The sequence below is a fragment of the Heterodontus francisci genome, chromosome 27 (genome assembly GCF_036365525.1).
Source record: "Heterodontus francisci isolate sHetFra1 chromosome 27, sHetFra1.hap1, whole genome shotgun sequence".
NCBI classification, from domain to species: domain Eukaryota; kingdom Metazoa; phylum Chordata; class Chondrichthyes; order Heterodontiformes; family Heterodontidae; genus Heterodontus; species Heterodontus francisci.
This window is the reverse complement of record NC_090397.1, coordinates 68,164,466-68,188,868: the sequence shown is the minus strand read 5'-3', so window position 1 is coordinate 68,188,868 and position 24,403 is coordinate 68,164,466. Positions and strand designations below refer to the sequence as shown.

Below are 24,403 nucleotides of genomic sequence, written 5' to 3'. Positions count from 1 at the left end.
ATAGAACATCAGATATTACTGGTGTTGTCAAAATGTTCACATATATACAACTGCAGCAGAACCAGTCGGTTTTATAATAAACCCTGAAACAGACAGGGCGGCGCAGTGGTTAGCACTGCAGCCTCACAGCTCCAGGGACCCGGGTTCGATTCCGGGTACTGCCTGTGTGGAGTTTGCAAGTTCTCCCTGTGTCTGCGTGGGTTTTCTCCGGGTGCTCCGGTTTCCTCCCACAAGCCAAAAGACTTGCAGGTTGGTAGGTAAATTGACCATTATAAATTGTCACTAGTGTAGGTAGGTGGTAGGGAAATATAGGGACAGGTGGGGATGTTTGGTAGGAATATGGGATTAGTGTAGGATTAGTATAAATGGGTGGTTGATGTTCGGCACAGACTCGGTGGGCCGAAGGGCCTGTTTCAGTGCTGTATCTCTAAACTAAACAGTTTCTCTGCCGCCTGTTCAGTGGGAAAAGTGCTGTTACCACAAGTTAAAACTTTTTTTAAAAATATATAAAAAGAAACATTTCATGTTTTCCTCTTTCCTTAGCAAGTTTCAAAACAGGAAGGAGTCTTTTCACATTTATAGAAATCATTGAAGATTCACTTCCTCAGTCCCATTTTGTTTCTTTCTTCTCAGGAGAAAAGTTCCTACAAAATGTCCTCTTGTTCCCTCCTCTCCTCTTGAAGATGTTGATTACTTTTTGCATTACAGATCCACAGATGCCAGGCACCCTCCAGTGCCTCACCCAAGGTGATCATTATTCATCCATCAGCTTTAACAGTGAATGTTAGCAGGCTTTTAAACTGCACAGAGTTTCATATGGCGACCTCAGTCAATGCCCTTACAAATACACTGAGCAAAGAGTGCTGGGTAGCGATCAGGAGCAGAAATCCTTGACCCCAAAGATGCTAAACCAATTGTAGTACCCACACTGGCGACCACACAGACCAAGGACTGAACCTGGGGTCTTCTTTGACTGTCAGGTTTAAGCACAGAAGAAATTTAGCGAGTGTTTGTTTGCCCGGTGAGGGGAGCAGGGTTCCTCCTCGGTGCCCACAAATTATTTGCAACTGAAGGGACAGAGAAATCACTTTGCCTCTGACACAACCAGTTACCAGGAGGTGTGCAGCAGCTGCATGGCTTGATGCTGAACGGCTGAGGTTACAGACGCAGAAAATCAACCATTCACAAAAATGCATTTTGGTGCATTGGCTCACTGTGCTGGTTGACATACATTAGAAATAGGTGAAGTAACTACATAGTTACAGATTCAAAGATAATGAGATGGCTTTTAATTGATTTTTGTGATTGAATAAAGCCTTTGCTCACACATGACGTTGGCTAATAACCGACGTAGTAGCAAGAAGCTATTCCTCCATTAGGCTAAGAAGAGTATCGGTTCTCAGATACCCGAATGCTCAATGCCATTCTACAATAAAATTGGAGCATATGGATCAGTTTAGGATGGTTTACCTTTATATTGTTTTCAACTGAGTATGAGAACGAGTCATAATCAGAATAAGAATAAGAAAATGATGAAAAAAGGCAGGTTTATCAAACTCATCCCTCTTATATTCCAATTTCCCCAGTTTAGGATCCAAGTAATGTCAATGATTACATTACTTTACCGATAAATTATTCCAAATATTTATTTTTCTTTGAATGTTTCTTTTTCCCCCAGGATTAGCATTAAATTTATCTTTCACCAATCTAAACTTCATATCCTCTTGCCCTGATTTTGGGTTAATTTTCTTTGTACTATTTAATACTTTAAGCAACCCTCATAAACATCTTTCCAGACTGTATTGCTCAAGGTCTTCTAATCTTTCCACATAACTCGTTCACTTTAGACAGTTCTTTCTTGCTGCTCTTCACGCTACACATTCTCCAACTCATACATATCTTTTCTGAAATGTGCAATCCAAAATTGCACACAGTACTCTGATCATATACCCATATTCCCTGAAAGTGTTTCTGTAAAACATTATATTCACCATCAACAGGTGTGTCCAGTTTTAGGGAAAATATGCAAAATATCATAATCCGAGAGTCATTTATATCACAGAAGGAGGCCATTCAGCCCATGCCTGCTCTCCATAGAGCAACCCGGTCTGTCCCACTCCCCCACTCGATCCCTGTAGCCCTGCAAGTTTATTTCCTTCAAGTGCCCATCCAATTTCCTTTTGAAATCATTGATTGTATCCACTTCCACCACCCTCGTAGGCAGCTCCGGGTCATTATCATTCGCTACATAAAAAAGTTGTTCCTCACATTCCCCCTGCATCTCTTGCCCAAAACCCTCAAACTGTGTCCCCTAGTCCTTGCACCATCAGTTAATTGGAACAGTTTACCCTTGTCTAACTTATAGAAAAATAGGAGGAGGAGTAGGCCATTCGGCCCTTCGAGCCTGCTCCGCCATTCATTATGATCATGGCTGATCATCCAACTCAGTATCTAAACCTGTCATAATCTTGTACGTCTATTAAATCTCCACTCAATCTCCTTTGCTACAGGGAGAACAACCCCAGCTTTTCCAACCTAACCTTGTAACTAAAATGCCCCATCCCTGGAACCATTCTGATAAATCTCCTCTGCATCCTTTTGAGGACCTTCTCAAAATGTGGTGATCAAAATTTGATACAATACTCCAATTGGGGCCTAACTAGAGCTTTATAAAAGTTCAGCATACCTTCCCTGCTTTTGTACTCAATGCCTCTATTTATGAAGCCCAAGATCCCATATGCTTTGCTAACCATTCTCTCAATATGTCCTGCCAGCTTAAAAGATCGATGCATATGCACCTCCGGGTTCCTCTGTTCCTGCACACTCTTTAGAACTGCACCATTAAGTATATAATGCCTCTCCCTATTCCTTCTGCCGAAATACATCACCTCATACTTGTCAGTATTAAATTCCATCTGCCATTTGTCGGCCCATTCTGCTAACCTGTCTATGTCCTGTTGCAGGCGGTTCATATCATCCTCAGTTTGTCACTCCTCAAAAGTTTGGTGTCATCGGCAAATTTTGAAATTCTACTCTGCATTCCAAGGTCCAAGTCATCCTGTAAACTCTGATATATCCAGGTAGAAACAGTAGGAAATGTTTTAATTCTAATTCTTCTAACAGAAATAGACTGTCTATTTACTTACCTTTTGTGTGGAACAGTTCGTGACCCTGAAGTGCTTCAGTTAAGACCTGGATTTCAGGAATCATCTCCATCACATCTTGACCCAATGGATTGATTTTAGCAGCTTTGTGGCCATGTTCACAATATGCTGTCACCAGCCGTACTAAACCATGGTCAACTAGAAAATGAAAGAAATCATACTGAATAGTCTGATGTTTAGCTAGTTATTAATGCCAGACCACAGCAAGGACAGTTTATCCACAAGTTCAAAACCACAGCTTTTTTACCATTAATGCAGATGCTTGAGAGACCTTAAGTATAAGTAGGAATTTGTAAAATAATCATACATTGTATTGCTAAATGCCTCCATTCTGTCTAAAATTGCGATGCTGAGCTAATTTCAAACATGAATTCTCTGACCATGGTCTTTGGCACTGTTCCAGCAAAGCTCAATGTAAGCTTGTAAAATAGCAAGTCACTTGTCTTCTTTGCAGTCAGCTGGCCTTAATATTGAGCTCAACAACTTCAGACCTTAACTGCAGCTCCCAATGAGTGAACCAGTGTTTCCATGGATGGGGGAGCAAATGAGCGGGTTGATGTTTGGAATGGAGTTACCCCCTCAATACAACACCTGTGTGGTAAGCAGCACCCCTGATGCTAACTTTCCAGACTTCTGGAGCACTTAAGCCTACACATGACCAGGTTTGTATGCTTCACCTCTCCAACTCAGCTCATTTGCTTTAAGTAATCAACCACACATTCTCCGGGTCTCGTATGTGCCTTTCACGTCTCTTGTCATGCCTCCTTTCATCTTACACTATTATCCCTTCTCTCAGATATCCATCTCACCACTTTACAGCCTCTTTTACTGGTGTATATATTCCCCCACTTCCCTCGCTGTCTTTCTTTATATAAACTGTTCATCTGTTATACATGTTACAGTTCTGATGAAGGGTTATGCCAAAAATGTTAATTTATCACTTCTCTCCACAGATGCTGTGTTTGACTTCCTAAGTGTTTCCAAAATGTTCTGTTTTTGTTTATGGTTCACTTATGCTTCTTAGGCTGGAGAACCTGACCTACATGTGACTCCAGTCCACACTATATGATCCATTCTTTCCATCCTCAACGGATGTAAAGAAACGTGGGCTTGCCAGTGTCGTCTAAATACAGTCTACAGCACAGAAACATCAGGCTCAACTGCTCTTTGCCAGTGTTTACACACCACACAAGTGTCCTCCTCTAATTACTGCTTCTCATTCTCCACTATCCTGCCCCCCCCCCAAGTATTCCTCCAGTCCCTTCTCCCTCATGCATGCCTCAATACTCACCTTGAATACATCAATGCCACCTGCTTCAATCCCTCAGTGTGGCAGAGCCTTCCATATTCTCACCACGCTTTGTGTAAAGATATCCCTTCTAAATTCTTTATGTGATCTGTTAGTGGCTGTCTTATATTTATACCCATTTGTTCTGGACTCAGCCACAGGTGGAAACAAGCTTTCCACATCCACCCTATTGAACCCTTTCATAATTTTAAAGACCTCTATTTGCTCTTCTACCCCATTTAATGTCTTACCTTCCAAGGAATAAGTGACCTTGTTATTTCTCCAACCACAATGAACCACCTCACACTTTGCAACATATTGAATTTAATTTGCCATTCACCTGTCCATTCACCAAACCAGTTTATGTCTTTCTGCATTGCTCTACGGTATTAGCTGCACCACCACATCCTGCCCCTGCCCCACACCCATCGATTTGCTTCTGAGCCCAATCATGAGCAACAATAGTCCTGGCACAGTTTCCTGTGGGAAACCACTTCCCACTTCTTGCCAGTCTGAGACACTGGCCTTAGCACCCATCCTCTGTTTAGTATACATCTTTCAATCCATTCTGCATCATGGCCCCTGACTCCACATGCTCTGACACATGGTTCTCATGCACAACCTTATAGAAGGCCTTCATAGGCTAAGGGGTCGGCTATTTAGGACTGAAATGGGGAGAAACTTCATGGCTGAGACTGTTGTGAATCTTTGGACTTCTCTATCTCAGAGAGCTATGGATGCTTAGTCGTTGCATTTAATTCAAGACAGATTCAATAGATTTTTGGACACTACAGGGAAAGGGATATGCGGATAGGGCAGAGAAGAAGAGTTGAGGTAGAAGTTCAGCCATGACCTTATTTAATGGAGGAGCACACTTGAGGGGCAGTAATGGCCGACTCCAGCTCCTACTTCTAACTCTGAGACTCCATGTACACTGCATCCACAGCATTATCCTTGCCTACTCTTTTGCACCTTCAAAGAATTTTGAAAAACATGACCTTTCTTTTAGACATCTAAACTGACTATATTGTATTATTTATATTCTCCATCTCTAGATGTTTTACTGTCTGATCTTTCAGCAAAGGATTTTAGTCTCTTTGCTAACTAACTGGTCTATAGTTGAATCACTTGGTGTCTGGTAAATAAGAACAACACTATAGTGAAAGGTTGACCTGTTCTTAAAAGGCCCACTCTGCAATCAATCTGCCTCAACATAGATGTAGGGCTAACAAAAGTCAAAACATATACAAAGTTTTGGAGTTAGACAAACTGGAAAAAAAAATGTACTTAATTTCTTTGTTGAATTTATAATAAAATTTCTCCGGTCACTGAAAACTTAAGTTGCCTAATCTGCAACCAATCTAGGCAAGCCCACAGGTAATATACATTATGTTTTGATCCTACTATGTCTTCGATTGGCAGGTCATGCTGCTTCCAATTTACATTAATGGGACTCTTCTGACAAGGTAAAGCAGCCCTGATACAGTGGTGAAGTGATAGTGAAACGTCTGTTTCTGGTTGTGTTGGTCAGTGTGCAAAGTGCTGAATGAAAGACATGGGTCAGGCTTCAGGCAGAAATGGCCAACTATAGTGTGCTCATTCCACCAACATTCAAAACTGTAGTCCTGCTGGTCTAAGTGGAGTCCTACTCCGCTTTAAATACGACCATACGAATTAGGAGAAGTCGGCCATTTGGCCCCTTGAGTCTGCTACGCCATTCAATAAGATCTGGCTGATCTGTTTGTGGACTCAACTCCGCTTTTTTGCCAATCCCCAATACCCTTTGACTCCGTCGTTTGTCAAGAATCTGTCTACCTCTGCCTCAAAAATATTCAAAGACCCCACCTCCACCACCTTCTGAGGCAGAGAATTCCAAAGTCGCACAACCCTCAGAGAAAAACATTTCTCCTCATCTCTGTCCCAAAAGGGACACCATAGTGTCACTATAATTTTATAACAGTGCCCCCTAGTTCTGGACTCACCCACAAGAGGAAACATCCTTTCTACATCCACCTTGTCAAGACCATTCAGGATCTTATAAACTTCAATCAAGCCTCCCCTCACTCTTCTAAACTCCAGTGAAAATAATCCCAGTCTGTCCCACCTTTCCTCATAAAACCACCCGCTCATTCCAGGTATCAATCTAGAAAACCTCCTCTGAGCCGCCCCCAACGCATTTACATCCTTCCTTAAATAAGGAAACCAAAACTGCACACAGTATTCAAGATGTGGTCTCACCAATGTCCTGTATAACTGAAGGATAACATCCTTACTTTTATTTTCAATTCCTCTCATAATGAAGGGTAGCATTCCATTAGCCTTCTTTATGACTTGCTGTACCCGCATACTAACTTTTTGTGACTCATGCACTAGAACACCTAGATCCCTCTGCACATCGGAATTCTGCAGTCGTTCTCTGTTTAAGTAATACTTCGATTTTTTTATTCTTCCTGCCAAAGTGAACAATTTCACATTTTCCCCACATTATACTCCATCTGCCAGATTTTTGCCCACTCACTCAACCTATCTATATCAGAATTTATACAATAAACTTTTAAAAGCAGATCTGTCTGTGTCATGACAGATTATTTACAAAGAACTTCCAATATTCACGCAAGCCTCAAGACAATATTGTCACTTCAGAGTCAGAAGCAGGAGGGGTGTTACGGTTAAAGGATTGGGGCTGGGGACTGAAGTCAAGCTTTAGCCAACTTGGTACAGCATCGTGACAACCTCCAATGTCACATTCCCATTCACATCAGACTCAAATTGAGAACGTGATTGCAATTGTTAAGTGAGTAAATTATTTGCAGGCTATTGTGATTGAGTGTGATGTGCAAATTGGGCAAACCTCAAAGTAATAATAATTGCTTCTGCAGTTGTTGTGCCAAAGGTTACAAGGTCATGTGGTCAAGCTCTGCTCCAAAGACCTGAGCACATAGACTGACACACTGTTAAAGGCTGTGTTTTGGGTGAAACATTAAATCAAGGCCTCATCTGCCTTTTCAGGCGTATTGCTGTCATCGGATTTTTTAAAACAACAGGGAAGGTCTGAGAGTCATGTCCAACAGTTATTTCTCAACCAGATGGTCTACTAATTTATTGCATTGCTGCTTTTGGGAGTTTGCTGTGCATCTGTTGGCTACCGTGAATCTCTATATTGGAACATTGGCTCTAGAGTGTTTTGCAACACCTTATAATCATGAAAGGTGGCATATAATTGCAAAACAAATTCCTAAATCACTCCATCTTTAATATCAAAGTCAAATGGAGAAAAGCTTCCTTTTTTAGACTCTCAGTGCTGGCTTTTAGGTTTCTCCATCAGCCTATTTTTAACTCATAAGGCTTCCCTGAAGTCATCTACGAGTCATTTCATAACTTTCATTGGCAATATTCCTGGAACAGATTTTATATTTTTCTTTTTCAATCTCATAAATCCAAGTTGTTGTTGTTGAATCCTCACATCTCTTCCCCCCCCCCCCCCTCCCCCTTCTGAGGGAGGGTGAACAGCCAGAGGTCGTGGTCCACATTGGTACTAATGACGTAGGTAGGAAGAAGGATGAGGTCCTGAAAGCAGAGTTTAGGGAGTTAGGAAGGAAATTTAAAAACAGATCCTCAAGAGCGGTAATCTCAAGATTAATCCAAATGCCACGTGCTAGTGGGTATAAGAACAGGAGGATTGGTCAATTGAACATGTGGCTGGAGAATTGGTGTAGGAGGGAGAGAATCAGATTTCTGAGACATTGGAACCGATTCTGGGGCAGGTGGGAACTGTACAAGATGGACGGGCTTCACCTTAACAGGACAGGAACTAACATTCTCACAGGGAGATTTGCTAGTGCTGTGGGGGAGGGTTTAAACTAGCTTGTCAGTGGGATGGGAATCTGAGGAATCCTCAAATTAGAAGGAAGTAAAGCTGGTAACAGGAGGTAGAAAAGTAGCAAGTGACATTAGAAGGCAGGCAAAACAAAGGCGAGAATCAACTAGGCTTAGAATGCAGCATAATGTCAAGAAGACAAGGTTAAGGGCACTCTACCTGAATGCACACAGCATTTGCAACAAGGTAGATGATTTAAAGGCCCAAATAGAGGTAAATGGGTATGATCTAATTGCCATAACGGAAATGTGACTACAGGGTGACCAAGACTGGGAACTGAATATTCAAGGATATTCAACATTGAGGAAGGACAGGCATAAAGGAAAAGAAGGTCGTGTTACACTGATAATAAGGGATGTGATCAGTACATTAGCAAGGGAGGATCTCAGATCGGAAGAACAAAATGTGGAATCTGTTTGGGTGAAGCTAAGAACCAGCAAGGGGCAGCAAACATTGGTAGGAGTTGTTTATAGGCCACCAAACAGTAGTGGGAGTTTGGGGCATGGTATTAATCAGGAGATTAGAGAAGCATGGGGCATGGGTTATACAGTAATCATGGGTGACTTCAATCTGTATATAGACTGGATAAACCTAATGAGCACTAATGCTGTGGAGGATGAGTTCCTGGAGTGTGTTAGGGATGGTTTTCTAGAGCAGTATGTTGAGGAACTGACTAGAAAACAGGCTATTTTAAACATAGTATTATATAATGAGAAAGGGCTAATTAATATTTTTTTCTAAAAGAACCTTTAGGGATGAGTGACCATAATATCATAGAATTTTACATTATGTTTGAAAGTGAGGTAGTTCAATCTGAAGCCAGGGTGTTAAATTTGAACAAAGGAATTTATGAAAGTACGAGGGGCAAATTGGCTCAGATGGATTGGGAAAATACATTAAAAGGTATGACAGTACATAGGCAATGGATAGTCTTTAAAGGAATATTACATAATATACAGCAACTATACATTCCTTCAAGGCACAAAAATCCCAAACGTAAAGGCAGTCAACCGTGGATAACAAAGGAAGTTAAGGATTGTATAAGATTAAAAGAAAAGGCCTATAAAGTTGCCAGAAATAGTAGTAATCCTGAGAATTGGGAGGATTTTAGAATGCAAAGGAGGACGAAGAAACTGATAAAGAAAGGGAGAATAGAATATGAACACAAGCTAGCAAAAAACATAAAAATGAATGGTAAAAGCTTCTATAGGTGCATAAAAAGGAAATGTTTGGCTAAGACAAATGTGGGTCCATTACAGGCAGAGTCAGGAGAATTTATAATGGGTAATAGAGAAATGGCAAAGAAGCTAAATGATTACTTTGTGTCTGTTTTCACAGAGGAAGATACAAGAAATCTCCCAGAATTAGAGATCCAAAGGATTAGGGAGATTAAGGAATTGAAGGAAATTAGTATTAGTAAAAAAGTTATATTGGAGAAATTAATGGGGCTGAAGGTTGATAAGTCCTCAGGACCTGATATTCTATTTCCCAGTGTTGAAACAGGTAGATATGGAGATAGTGGATGCATTGGTGATCATCTTCCAAAATTCGATAGATTCTGGAATGGATCCTGCAGATTGGAGGGTCGCAAATGTCACCCCACTATTTAAGAAGGGAGGGAGAGAAAACAGAGAATTACAGTCCTGTTAGCCTTACATCAGTTGTTGGGAAAATGCTAGAATCTATTCTAAAGGATGTGATAAATGGACACTTGGATAATAATGATCTGATCGGGCATAGTCAACATGGATTTATGAATGGGAAATCATGCCTGGTGAACCTGTTGGAGTTTTTTGAGGATGCTACTAACAGAATTGATAAAGGAGAGTTGGTGGACGTGGTATACTTGGATTTTCGGAAGGCTTTTGATAAAGTCCCCCACAGGAGGTTGGTTCGCAAAATTAAAGCACATGGGATAGGGGGTAATATACTGGCATGGATTAAGGATTGGTTGACAGGCAGAAAACAGAGAGAAGGAATAATCAGGTCATTCTCGCATTGGCAGACTGTGACTAGTGGGGTACCGCTGGGATCAGTACTTGAGCCCCAACTATTCACAATATATATCAATGATTTGGATGTGGGGACCAAATGTAATATTTCCAAGTTCGCAGATGACACAAAGCTAGGTGGAAAAGTGTGGTGTGAGGAAGATGCAAAGCAGCTTCAAGCGGATTTGGAAAGACTTAGTGAGTGGGCAAGAACGTGGCAGATGGAATATAATGTGGAAAAATGTAAGTTATCCACTTTGGTAGGAGGAATAGATGTGTAGAGTATTTCTTAAATGATAAGAGATTAGAAAAGTGTAGATGTATAAAAGGACATGGGTGTCCTTGTCAATAAGTGTCTGAAAGCTAACATGCAGGTGCAGCAAGCAATTAAGAAGGCTAATGGTATGTTAGCCTTTATCACAAGAGGATCTGAGTACAGGAGTAGTGAAGTCTTGCTTCAGTTGTACAGAACCTTGGTTAGACCGCACCTGGAGTACTGTGTGCAGTTTTGGTCCCCTTACCTTAGGAAGGATATTATTGCCATAGAGGGAGTTCAATGAAGGTTCACCAGATTTGTTCCCGGGATGGCAGGACTGTCCTCTGAAGAGGGATTGGAGAAACTGGGCCGGTATTCTCTAGAGGTCTGAAGAAGGAGAGGTGATCTAATTGAAACAAAATACTTAAAGGGATAGAAGGATAGATGCAGCTAAGATGTTTCCCCTGGTTGGGGAGTCCAGAACCAGGGTACACAATTTCAAAATAAAGGGGAAGCCACTGAGGACCGAGATGAGGAGAAATTTCTTTACTCAGAGGGTTGTGAATCTTTGGAATTCTCTACCCCAGAGGGCTGTGGGAGCTCAGTCATTGAGTATGTTTAAAGCAGAGATTGACAGATTTCTAAATACAAATGACATAAGGGGATATGAGGATCGTGTGGGAAAAAGGCATTGAAGTGGGCGATCAGCCATGATCGTATTGAATGGCGGGGCAGGCTCGATGGGATGAATGGCCTACTCCTGTTCCTATGTTAGCACCACCACCACCCCCCCGACCCCGCCCCTGGGCCAGCTGTACTTCAGCACAATGGCCATTTTCAGACATGAGCCAAGGCTACACAGGGCATCACAACCATATCCATTCCTGTCCTTGCCCCACATATAGATGATCCAGCATGGGTCAATGAATAGTAATCAAATGTTTCAGGTCAATGACTTTTTGTCAGAAATTTCTTAAATGCAGTTCTACTGAAAGGTCATTAACCTGAAGTATTAACTCAGTTTCTCTCTCCACGGATGCTACTGGGCTTGCTGAGTATTTCCAGCATTTTCTGTTTTTAATACGAAGATGTTGTCCTGAATGAGATCAGCTGAATTTTGAGGGATCGAACATCAAACCATTTCTTGTGCTAATCTTTTGGAAGAAACCCATAACTAACTACTTAAAGTAACCACAGTGTTAGGCAATCCCCAACTTTTAGATAACATGTGAAGCTCATGGTATAGTAGCTGTGTTAATCAGGGTCAGAGCCCCTAAACGTCTCAGGAGAAGTTTGAGGAAGAAAGATTAATAAGGAGTAGGCAAAATGGCCCAAGCAATAATAACCGGACAAGGTTATTTGTCAATGGGGCTGTCAATGGGGCAAGTAAATGCTGTTGGTAGAATGAATAAAGTTTCAAGAGGTAATTAAGTAATGCAACAGATAGGGTGTGACAAGTATTAGCTGAAGACCTGTAATTCGTAGCAGGGCACTAAACTAGCAGACTGGTAGTATAATTCAGGGCAAGCTTCATTAAAGCTGTGATAAGAGACATGTTACGTGGAGTGTAGATAATTCCAGGCTCTTTCTTTCTTTCTTTTGGGCCTCCTTATCTCGAGAGACAATGGATACGCGCCTGGAGGTGGTCAGTGGTTTGTGAAGCAGCGCCTGGAGTGGCTATAAAGGCCAATTCTGGAGTAACAGGCTCTTCCACAGGTGCTGCAGAGAAATTTGTTTGTTGGGGCTGTTGCACAGTTGGCTCTCCCCTTGCGCCTCTGTCTTTGTTGGGGATTGCCTAACACTGTGGTTACTTTAAGTAGTTAGTTATGGGTTTCTTCCAAAAGATTAGCACAAGAAATGGTTTGATGTTCGATCCCTCAAAATTCCAGGCTATGCAATACAAAAATGTTTGAGTGCCATTTATCCCATTGCATTAAGTGGTGACAAAGAGATAAAATCCCAAACACTTAAAAAAAAAATCAAGATGATGTCCTTTTAAAATCAACAACGTAATTAGAGACCAAATCTCTTGAACCCTCATCCATGCAATTTTATAAGGTTACCTATTTTTTTTCCAAAAATATACTTTATTCATAAAAATCTGTAAAAAAAAATACATTACAAAACAGTTCCAAGTTGACATGCCAGAAAATGCAGAAGAAATCAGTTTCCTTCAATACAGAACGTGAGTTGCCTCACAACCTTTCCATTCCATTTTACATGCAACGTACATTTGAATTACACAGCAAAACCATATTTTGGTGCATACAGCCCAAGGGATTTTTCACAGGTTCCAGACCCTCGATATATGATGGCAGGAGGACTTTACACCAAGGGCTTTCTTGATTGAGCCTTTGCGGCAGCTGCCCCAAGCTTTAGTGCGCCCCTCTGCACGTAGTCCTGGACCTCGGAATGTGCCAGTCTGCAAAACTCGTTTGTGGACAACTCTTTGCAATGGAACATCAGCAGGTTTCGGGCAGACCAAAGATTGTCTTTCACTGAGTTGATGGTCCTCCCAGCAGCAGTTGATGTTTATCTCGGTGTGCATCCCTGGGAACAGCCCGTAGAGCTCAGATTCCTGTGTTACAGAGCTGCTCGGGGTGAACCTTGACAAAAACCACTGCATCTCTTTCCACACCTGCTTTGCAAAAGCACATTCCAGAAGGAGGTGGGCGACACTCTCTTCCCCACCACAGTCACCTTGAGGGCAGCGTATGGAGGCGGTGAGACTCTGGGCGTGCAGGAAGGATTTGACGGGGAGGGCTCTTCTCACCACCTGCCAAGCTATGTCTTGGTGCTTGTTTGAAAGTTCTGATTATGAGGCATTCTGCCAAATGACTTTGGCAGTCTGCTCAGGCAACCATCCGACAGGATCCACCATCTCCTTTTCCTGCAGGGCCTTGAGGACATTCCGTGCAGACCACCGACTGATGGATTTGTTGTCAAACATGTTTTTCTGCACAAACTTTTCCATGAAGGATAGGTGATATGGCACGGTCCAACTGAATGGAGCGTTCCACGGCAACATGGCCAGACCCATCCTTCGCAATACTGGGGACAGATAGAACCTCAGCACATAGTGACACTTGGTGTTCTACGCACAGCTTGATGCAGCCTCACACAAAGGTGGCCATCAGGATGAGGGCAACTTTGGGAATGTTTTTTCCCCCTTTATCCAATGGTTTGAACAAGTTTACCTACAGAGGTCTGAAAGAAAGCTACAGGTTTTAAACAGCTTGCGACCATACCACACTCACAAAACTAGATATATATTAGTGCCTGTTATGGTCAAGTGAGGAGGGGTCGAAGGGCTTCCCTCTTTTTCCTCTCCTTGTTTGACCACAACAGGTTTAATTCTTTCTTAAAGTGGACGTACTGGCCAATTCAGTAGGTGTTTGATTACTTACTTGCCATGATCATAAGAACCAGACAGGTTTTCTTGAGTTTAACAAAGAATGAGATTAACTTTATTCTACCTAAATCGAACTAATGAAAATAACAAACTACCCGGCACCGTTCACGCATATACACACACCAGAGATTTACACACACAAATAGGTTACAGAGTGGGGAAAGGTTGAGTCAGAATCCATAGAAAAAAGGGGTATACAGTCTGTGGGGATTGGTGATTCAGTTGGCTTCTAGCTGAATTCGGTGGTCCTGAGGCTTTTAGTTTAAGAGGTAGATGAATGGTTCGGTGAGTCAGTGGGTCTCTTGGAGACAGTGATGCAGATGATTTCCTGCAATGGGGCTTCTGATTGTAGCCGGAGTAGGCAAAGGTTGTCAGTCAACAGGCAGGATTTGAAAGCTCTCAAGCTGGAAAGGAGATAGCGAGGGACCCCCACTTGGGTCTGCACATGTCAAATTCCAGAAGCTTCTCCTTGTTGCTGCAGAGAAACCGAAGCTTAAGACCACAGATGGGGAAGGGCTTGTCACATGACAGTCACCCAATGATTCAAACATGGTCAGTGTTTCTCTTCTTGCTAAAAGGAACAGGTAGTTCTCATAAACTTCCTGGGCCTTGGTTCTTGCTGGGATGAGCAGACATTTCATCTCCACCTCACAGGCCTTGCAATGTAGGATATAGTGTTGCAAATTAGGTGACTCTCTTAAGCTGCCAGAAAAGTCATCCTTCATCTGTTCTCTCAAATTTCTTCAAAAAATATAAATTCAGATCTCCAGTCAGTGGATTGAAGAAAATTAACATTCAACAAAGCAAGTTGACGGGAACAGTGCCATACAATTAGTACAGCGGGAGGCACTCAAGATGGTAATTTACAATATAGATCATTCAATAGCTTTTTCGAAAATTTTGTCAGCATATAAGCCTGTACTAAACCAGTGTCATCTTTTCCGAGTGCATTAAAATGACAACACCTGAATTTCCAGCTTGTCACATTTTGGAAAGAACACGTCCAATCTCTCTCTTTCTCTCTTTGGCCTCCCTGTCTCGACAGACAATGGGTAAGCACCTAGAGGTGGTCAGTGGTTTGTGCAGCAGCGCTTGGAATGGTTATAAAGGCCAATTCTAGAGTGACAGACTCATCCACAGACCATTCAAATAAAATTGGTTATTGGGGCTGTTGCACAGTTGGCTCTCTCCTTGCACTTCTGTCTTTATTCCTGCCAACTGCTAAGTCTTGTCGACTCGCCACTCTTTAGCCCCGCCTTTATGGCTGTCCGCCAGCTCTGGCAATCACTGGCAACTGACTTCCACAACTTGTGGTCAATGTCACAGGACTTCATGTCACGTTTGCAGATGTCTTTAAAGCGGAGACATGGACGGCTGGTGGATCTGATGCCAGTGATGAGCTCGCTGTACAAAGTGTCTTTGGGGATCCTGCCATCTTCCATGCGGCTCACATGGCCAAGCCATCTCAAGTACCGCTGGCTCAGTAGTGTGTATAAACTGGGGATGTTGGCCGCCTCCAGGACTTCTGCGTTGGAGATAGGGTCCTGCCACCTGATGCCAAGGATTCTCCGGAGACAGCGAAGATGGAATGAGTTGAGATGTCGCTCTTGGCTGACATACGTTGTCCAGGCCTCGCTGCCGTAGAGCAAGGTACTGACGACACAGGCTTGAAACACCCAGACTTTTGTGTTCCGTGTCAGTGCGCCATTTTCCCACACTCTCTTGGCCAGTCTGGACATAGCAGCGGACGCCATTCCCATGCGCTTGTTGATTTCTGCATCGAGAGACAGGTTACTGGTGATAGTTGAACCGAGGTAGGTGAACTCTTGAACCACTTCCAGAGCGTGGTCGCTGATACTGATGGATGGAGCATTTCTGACATCCTGTTCCATGATTTTCGTTTTCTTGAGGCTGATGGTTAGGCTAAATTCATTGCAGGCAGCCGCAATCCTGTCGATGAGTCTCTGCAGACACTCTTCTGTGTGGGATGTTAATGCAGCATCGTCAGCAAAGAGGAGTTCCCTGAAGACTTTCCGTACTTTGGGTTTCACTCTAAGACGGGCAAGGTTGAACTATCTGCCATCTGATCTTATGTGGAGGAAGATTCCTTCTTCTGAAGACTTGAACGCATGTGAGAGCAGCAGTGAGAAGAAGATCCCAAACAGTGTAGGTGCGAAAACACAGCCCTGTTTCACACCACTCAGGACAGAAAAGGGGTCTGATGAGGCACCACTATGCTGAATTGTGCCTTTCTTATTGTCATGGAATGAGGTGATGATACTTAATAGCTTTGGTGGACATCCGATCTTTGCTAGTAGTCTGAAGAGACCACGTCTGCTGACGAGGTCAAAGGCTTAGGTGAGATCTATGAAAGCAATGTAGAGGGGCATCTGTTGTTCGCGGCATTTCTCCTGTAGCTGGTTAAGGGAGAACAGCATGTCAATGGTGGATCTCTGCTTGAAAGCTGCACTGTGCCTCAGGGTACACATGCTCAGCCAGCTTCTGGACTCTGTTTAAAATGACTCGAGCGAGGACTTTCCCCACTATGCTGAGCAGGGAGATTCCACGGTAGTTGTTGCAGACACCGCGGTCACCCTTGTTCTTATAGAGGGTGATGATATTGGCATCGCACATGTCCTGTGGTACTGCTCCCTCATCCCAGCACAGGCAAAGCAGTTCATAGAGTGCTGAGAGTATAGCAGGCTTGGCACTCTTGATTATTTCAGGGGTAATGCCATCCTTTCCAGGGGCTTTTCCACTGGCTAGGGAATCAATGGCATCACTGAGTTCCGATTTTGTTGGCTGTTCGTCCAGCTCATCCATGACCGACAGAGACTGGGCTGCATTAAGGGCAGTATCAGTGACAACATTTTCCCTGGAGTACAGTTCTAGGTAGTGCTCCACCCAGCGGTCCATTTGCTTGCGTTGGCCAGTGATCGTTTCCCCTGATTTAGACTTGAGGGGGGCGATCTTCTTGATGGTTGGCCCAAAAGCTCTCTTAATGCCATCATACATTCCACTTATGTTTCATGCGTCGGAGGCCAGCTGAATACGACTGCATAGGTGTTGCAAATAGTCATTTGCACAGCGCCTGGCTGTTCTTTGTACAGCACCTCTGGCTACTTTAAGTGCTATGGATGTCAACTCTCTTGTAGTTCAACAGTGCAATGCGCTTAGCAGCTATGACAGGTTGCAGCTCTTCAAAGTGAGATTGAAACCAGTCTGCATTCTGCTTCTCGCGTTTGTCAAAGATGGCCATTGCTGAGTCATAGATGGCGTCTCTGATGTGGGCCCACTTGGTCTCTGCATCCCCTGTAGGAGTGTTTTGAAGGGCTTTTTCAAGTGAATTTAGAAACTTATGTAACAGCTGTGGATAAGAAATTCTGCTGGTGTTGATGCGTGGGCGGCCCTTCTGCTTGGAGTGATGTAGCTTCTTTGGTTTGAGTCTAACTTTTCTGCAGACCAGGGAGTGGTCAGTGTCGCAGTCCGCACTGTGGAAGCTGCATGTGATTTGGACACTGTTTAAAGAGGCTCGCCTTGTGACGATGAGGTCCGGCTGGTGCCAACGACGTGACCTTGGGTGCCTCCATGAAAACTGGTGACAGGGTTTAGTATGAAAGAACGAGTTGGTGATGCAGAGGTTGTGATAGATACACAACTCCAGCAGTCTCTGTCCATTCTCATTCATCCTTCCAATGCCATAGTGCCCAAGGCAGGAGGGCCATGAATCATGGTTGGCCCCAACCCTGGCATAAAAGTCCCCCAACAGGAACAAATGTTCAGTATTAGGAATGCTACTAATGATATTATGGCGTTCCTCGTAGAATTGGTCTTTAACTTCAGGTGGGGAGCAGAGTGTTGGAGCATAGATGCTGAGTAGGTGTACTGGACCAGAGGTGGTGAGCAGTCGGATGGACAGTATGCATTCCGAGCTATTTGAAGGTGGCTCTATCATGCTGAGCAAAGAGTTTCTGATGGCGAAGCCCACTCCATGCTGTCTTGGTTCTTCAGGATCCCTATGCTGCCAGTAGAAGATGTAGTCTTGCTCTCTTCGAGATCCGCTGGCAGGGAGGCTTATCTCCTGAACTGCTGCAATGTCCACATTGAGTCTACTGAGCTCGTTGTTAATGATGGCGGTCTTCCAAGAATCGTTGATTTGTGTAAGGTCTTCCGACAGGCCAGGACACATAGTTCTGACGTTCTAGGCAATGACCCTGAGCTCCAAGCACCCATTGAAGCAGGTGGATTGTGGTGGGACAGAACTTTTCTGACCGGGGGCTGCCCAGTTTGAGGCGGCGGTAGCTGTCCAGTGAAATGCGATGACCTCGCCCACCGACAAAAGGCAACCCGTGGCGCCCAATCTCTTCACCAATTGAGCAGGACTTATAACCCATAACTGCTGCCTTCTGTGTTGTTTTGGTCGCTGTGACTATGCAGTGACCTCTCCATGGCACATGCCTGGGCGGAATGTATAGAGGTTGTGAGTTGCCCAAGTATCAAAACCCCCCCTCTTGGCCTTCCTAGTGGGGTCCAGAGCACGACGTTTGGCACCGGTACAGCTACAGGAACTGCCGGAAACATGCCAAAGGTGACACATGACCGCCTTAGGGGTTCCACTCCAGATTTCCTGTTAGGGTTTACTCCCTTAGCCTTGGTCTCTCCCGAGATGCCCACAAGGCAGTGGGGTTGACCAGGGGCCCTAACAAGTAAACTGTGCGATTTCATGGAGAGAGAGTGCGAGGGGGGAGGGGAAGAGGGTGCGTGGAGGGAGGAAAACAAATACGTAACACAGGGAACCACAAACTACTCTTAACCGCCACGTAAAACCCAGGAAATATAAGCGTAGGGACTAAACTGGCAAAGTACTGCGTTCCTGAGGGCTAGCTTTTGAGCTGAAGCTAAGAGGCAGCCATTTGCAACAGAAACTGAGGATTTAGTGTAGCAGCGATGTGGGAAAGTATCTAAAGCGCCTTTCCGAACTGTAACTTTGTAAACATTGGAACTTGAAGATAACAATGAGTCTTGCTTGCTGATTGGACGCTTTAAGTTTATACAGATCGTCGTCTTTAATTCTTCCTATTACATTGACAATAATTTTACAGTCCCATTTCACCCCACCAAAAAAAAATTATAATAATCTCGGGTTTAAAATGTAGCCAACTGACCTTGAGTTGGGGCTTCTTCTCTTGTTAACCTAAGCCCCGAGTCATTCCTGGAAGGCTTGTAACCATAGACTCCCCTTTCATTGCGGTATAGGCGCCTGAGGCTAAGAAGCCAGCACACTTCCTTCACTGGCCTCCGAACACCCCAGTTTAAGATAGAAGCCAACATCATTTCTTTTTCACCAAAAAAGAATATTGCACCGGTCCCTTTACTGAGTGCGAGCTGTAACCACAGGATCTCAAACAGCCCTATGCAAATGGGTTACAGAAGGGCTCAGCTCAAACACCACCTCCAAACTGTGATTGGATACTGCGGTGGGAATGCTGGCAAAAACCTCACTGCCATTTAGCAAGCAGGCCCGGAACGTGCAGACAGATTTTGATTAGTTGGTCACGGATTTTACAATCTGTGGAGTATTGTTTTTAAAATGAAACACATTAACAGCATTACATATTTGAAAGCAATTTTATTCCGGTAATTTTTCAAATTTTTTTTATTTAGAGATACAGCACTGAAACAGGCCCTTCGGCCCACCGAGTCTGCGCCGACCAACAACCACCCATTTATACTAACCCTACAGTAATCCCATATTCCTTATCACCTCCCTACACTAGGGCCAATTTACCTATCACCTGCAAGTTTTTTTTGGAATAAGAAATGCTACTTCCAGAACAGCAGTTCACTGACCCAGTCACCAAGTGACCTTTTCACTCCCATGTTTGACATAGTACTGAGCCTTCAGAACAGATTTGGTTACAGATTTTCCCGACTGTGAACTGACGAATCTTAGCTACAACTGGGTGCGATGTTCTTTAGTGAGGGCCCGGCTGTGGCAGGTTTAGTTAGTACATGACTGAGTTCCATTGTGACTATGGGTGTAATTCACAGTTGATATGTTTTTCATTTATGAAAACCTTTACAGACAAATAAAATCAATTATTATAATCATACATTTCATTTATTGGTGCTTTTGATATTGTAAAACAACCCAAGGCGCTTCCCAGGTGGGTCATCAAACAAAATTTGACACCGAGCCACCTAAGGCAATATTAGGGCAGATGGCCAAAAGCTTGGTCACAGAGCTAGGTTTTAAGCAGAGTTTTAAAGGATGAAAGTGAGGTGGAGCGGTTTAGGGAGGGAATTCCAGAGTTTAGGACCTAGACAACTGAAGGCATAGCCGCCAATGGTGGAGCAATTAAAATCGGGAATGCTCACGGGCAAGAATTGGAGGAGTGCAGTGATCTTAAAGAGATCTTTTGGTCAGCTATGTGGCTTGGTCCAATCCAGACCTCCTTTGTTATCTCTTGCCCCACCCCCACCTCACTTGCTTATAACCTGTGACCTTTCTAATATTTGTCAGTTCCGAAGAAGGGTCACTGACCCGAAACGTTAACTCTGCTTCTCCTTTCACAGATGCTGCCAGACCTGCTGAGTGGTTCCAGCATTTTTTGTTTTTATTTCAGATTTCCAGCATCCGCAGTATTTTGCTTTTATTAAAGAGATGTAGGACTGGAGGAGATTATGAAGATAGGCATAGGGAGGTGCAAGGCCATGGAGGGATTTGAAAATAAGGATTAGAATTTTAGAATTGTGTTGTTGCTGGACTGGGGCCAATGTAGGCCACTGAGCACAAGGATGATGGAAGAATGGGAACGAGTTAGGATACAGACAAGAGTTTGAATTACCTTAAGTTTAGGGAGCGTGGAAAATGGGAGGCCAACCAGGAGAGTATTAGAATTGTCAAGTCTAGAGGTAACAAAAGCATGGAAGAGGGTTCGAGCAGCAGATGAGCTGAGGGAGGGGCAGAGTCTGTACAATGCATATAGTGCCCTTTACATCAATCCTGCTCCAGAGGTAAAATGTTGGGCAGGTATAGTGTAGTATAATTACATTGTGGTAATGGACTTTGTGTATGGTTGCTGATTGTCATGGTATAGCCATTGTCAGAAAACTATTGCTCATTAAGGAAGTAGTTGTATAAATTTGTAACTGGTTTCTTTTATGGGTCAGCTTTATGTCAACAGAATCTTGTTTTTTATACTGCTGAAAGCCATCAACGCTCAGAGATAGTTATTGTGAGGGAGTTGGCATGGTTAAAGTTGACTGATGGTGAAAGCGAAAAATAACTTTTCAAAAATAAAAGCTGAATATTGCAGGGAAGTCATTCCAGACTGTTATTAACAGAAGTATGTTCAATTAATTTTATATTCCTCTATATGCACACTTTAGGAAGGACGTGAAGGCTTTAGAGAGGGTGCAGAAAAAGTTTATGAGAATTGTTCCAGGGATGAGAGACTTCAGTTACTTGGATAGATTGGAGAAGCTGCGTTGTACTCCTTAGAGAAGGTTGACAGGATATTTGATGGAGGTGTTCAAAATCATGACCGGTCTAGACAGATAGGGAGAAACTGTTCCCATTGGTGAAAGGGTCAAGATCCAGAGGACCAACTTAATGCGATTGGCAAAAGAAGCAATGGTGGCACGAGGAAAAGCTTTTTTTCCCCACAGCCAATGGTTAGGATCTGGAATACCCTGCGTGAGAGTCTAGAGGAGGGAAATTCAATTGTGGCTGTCAAAAAGGGCAGGGATATACAACATGATATAACCCAACTCCAGACATGTTAGCACCAGATACATAATCTCGGTTTGATTTTAGTACAATACTGAGAGAATGCCGAACTGTCAGAGGTACTGTCTTTTGGATGAGATGTGAAACCAAGGCCTCAATTGCCTCCCAGGTGGTCCCCACAGCACTCTGTGTAGATCAGAGGAGTCCTCCTGGTATCCTGGCGAAGATTCATCCTTCAAACAACATCTAAAAAAAAATTTTACCTTTAATTACTATTTGAGGGACCTTGTTGTATGCACATTAACTGCCACTTTTTCCTAAATTTGACAAGTAAACACACTTCAAAAGTATTTAATTGTTGTAAAGTACTTTGGGATGCCCTGAGATTGTAAAAGGGACCATATAACTGCAAGCTCTATGTTTCTTTAACATTGATCCAAAAGCAGACAAAAAGTGATGGGTATTGGACCCGCATGATGAATGTAATATAGGAATGTTTCACTGAAAATGTGCAAAAGGAACACTACAATAGGCTTCAGGGGAAACACAATAAATACGTTTCACCCTCCTGGTCACTGATGATCCCTTCTGGAATGACTGTATATTGACATGGGATGAGAACTGGAGCAGGTTTCGGACAAAACCTGTTGACACTCAGGCAAAAATAATTGAACCATTTGACATGGTACCCGAAAACTGCTAATTGCCGAGGAACTGTAGCATCAAGGAAATTACCCTAGCAAACGTTACTGCCTTTGGGAAAAGGAGGACAACAATTGGAGGAAAAAGAGAATGAAGCCCCATTGATGTGCAAGGCTGCAACCACTTAGTTAACAGGCTAGTGAGATTACCTACCTTGAAGGATGTCTGTTCTTTAAATGTTAACATCCATCACACGAGGAACTTTTCCATCTCAATATTTCTTTGGGGAATTGCATCTCCGTAAACTCCTCCAGCTTGATAACACTCAGATCTCTGCACTACTCCAATTCTGCCCCCTTGAGCATCCCCTATTTTAATCGCTCCACCATTGGTTGCCATGGCTTCAGCTGCCGAAGGCCTGAAATTCTCTCCTTAAACCTCTCTACCTCTCTTTCCTCCTTTAAGACACTCCATAAAACCTACCTCTTTGTCATCTGACTTAATATCTCCTTATGTGACGGGGGTCAAATTTTGTTTGCTAAAATTCCTGTGAAGAGCCTCGGGACATTTTGATACATTAACCATGCTATATAAATACAAGTTGTTGTTGTTGAAGTGATCCAAAGCACATTTTAATTGAACATAATTTGTTACATCAGTCTGAAATATCACCCAAGTTAAAAAGTTTAAAACCACCCAGTGAAGCCATTAACCACCTAAACCAGTTAGAGACTGATTCAATCTTTGGGCTGTGCTGGCTTAGTGGAACTTGACTCTGTTGCAGTAGCAGTGTCACAATTGAACATTGCAACTTTGGTTAGAGAGGGAAAGACTGGTCAATGTTACTGCTCCTGACTCTTATCCACCCACCAGTGAGGATGGCTCGATGTCAAGTGAGGACAACACACTCTCCAGGACCGAATATATATTTCAACAGTAGCCATCCCGATGAGGAGGAGGAGGAGGTGCTGGTGGGAAGGGGGAGGAGGAGATGGTAGTGAGAGCGGAAATTAGGAAAAGCAATAAAAGTGTTAACAACAAAGGCAAAATACTACAGATGCTGGAAATCTAAAATGAAAACAGATAATGCTGGAATTACTCAGCAGGTCAGGCGGCATCTGTGAAGAGAGTAAAACAGTTAACATAGCAGGCTGATGATAAGGGCAGCACAGTGGCGCAGTGGTTAGCACCGCAGCCTCACAGCTCCAGGGACCCGGGTTCGATTCCGGGTACTGCCTGTGCGGAGTTTGCAAGTTCTCCCTGTGTCTGCGTGGGTTTTCTCCGGGTGCTCCGGTTTCCTCCCACAAGCCAAAAGACTTGCAGGTTGATAGGTAAATTGGCCATTATAAATTGTCACCAGTATAGGTAGGTGGTAGGGAAATATAGGGACAGGTGGGGATGTTTGTTGGGAATATGGGATTAGTGTAGGATTAGTATAAATGGGTGGTTGATGTTCGGCACAGACTCGGTGGGCCGAAGGGCCTGTTTCAGTGCTGTATCTCTAATCTAAAAAAAAAAGTCATAATGAGAAACGAGTGAGACCTAATAAACTATAGAAATGGTGACAGCTTGGCAACTGTATTTAGAGATGCGCTTATGTCTCAAGAGACAGGTACCCACTGAGACACAGAGACACTCAGTAGATCAAGAACCATCCCCACCAAAAGCCCAGACCCCCAACAATAATCCAACCCCCAACAGCCCAGGCCCCCTAATAACAACCCATCCTGAACAAGCCACCCTCCTAACAACAACCCACCTCCTAACAGCAACCCACCAACAACCCAGCCCCCAAACAACAACCCGCTCCCAACAAACCATCCCCCTAACAACAACCCGCTCCCAACAAACCATCCCCCTAACAACCCACCCCCTAACAATAACCCATCCCTCCAACAGCCAAGTCTCACCCCCCACAACAACCCAGCCCCTAACAGCCCTGCCCCCCCCAACAGCCCAGTCCCCCCAACAACACCCATCCCTCTAACAACCCAGTCCTTAACAGCCTAGTTCCCACTGCTCCCTAACAGCAACCCACCGC

The 24,403-nt window shown here is 43.6% G+C and overlaps 1 protein-coding gene across 2 annotated transcripts in view; it reads right to left on the bottom strand.

Annotated features, from left to right (window-relative positions):
* Positions 1-24,069, bottom strand: part of dhtkd1 (dehydrogenase E1 and transketolase domain containing 1) — a 68,184-nt gene extending 44,115 nt beyond the window's left edge. Inside the window, exons 1-2 of one of the 2 annotated variants that reach the window (XM_068059541.1) lie at positions 22,576-24,069; positions 3,147-3,302 (exon numbers count right to left, since the gene is read on the bottom strand). In XM_068059541.1, the coding sequence (XP_067915642.1) occupies positions 3,147-3,216 (70 nt within the window). In that variant the 5' untranslated portion in view covers positions 3,217-3,302; positions 22,576-24,069. Of the gene's footprint in view, positions 1-3,146; positions 3,303-19,153; positions 19,429-22,575 lie in introns of those variants that run through there. The other variant, XM_068059540.1, reaches the window with a different exon arrangement.
* Between the last annotated feature and the right edge of the window lie 334 nt (positions 24,070-24,403).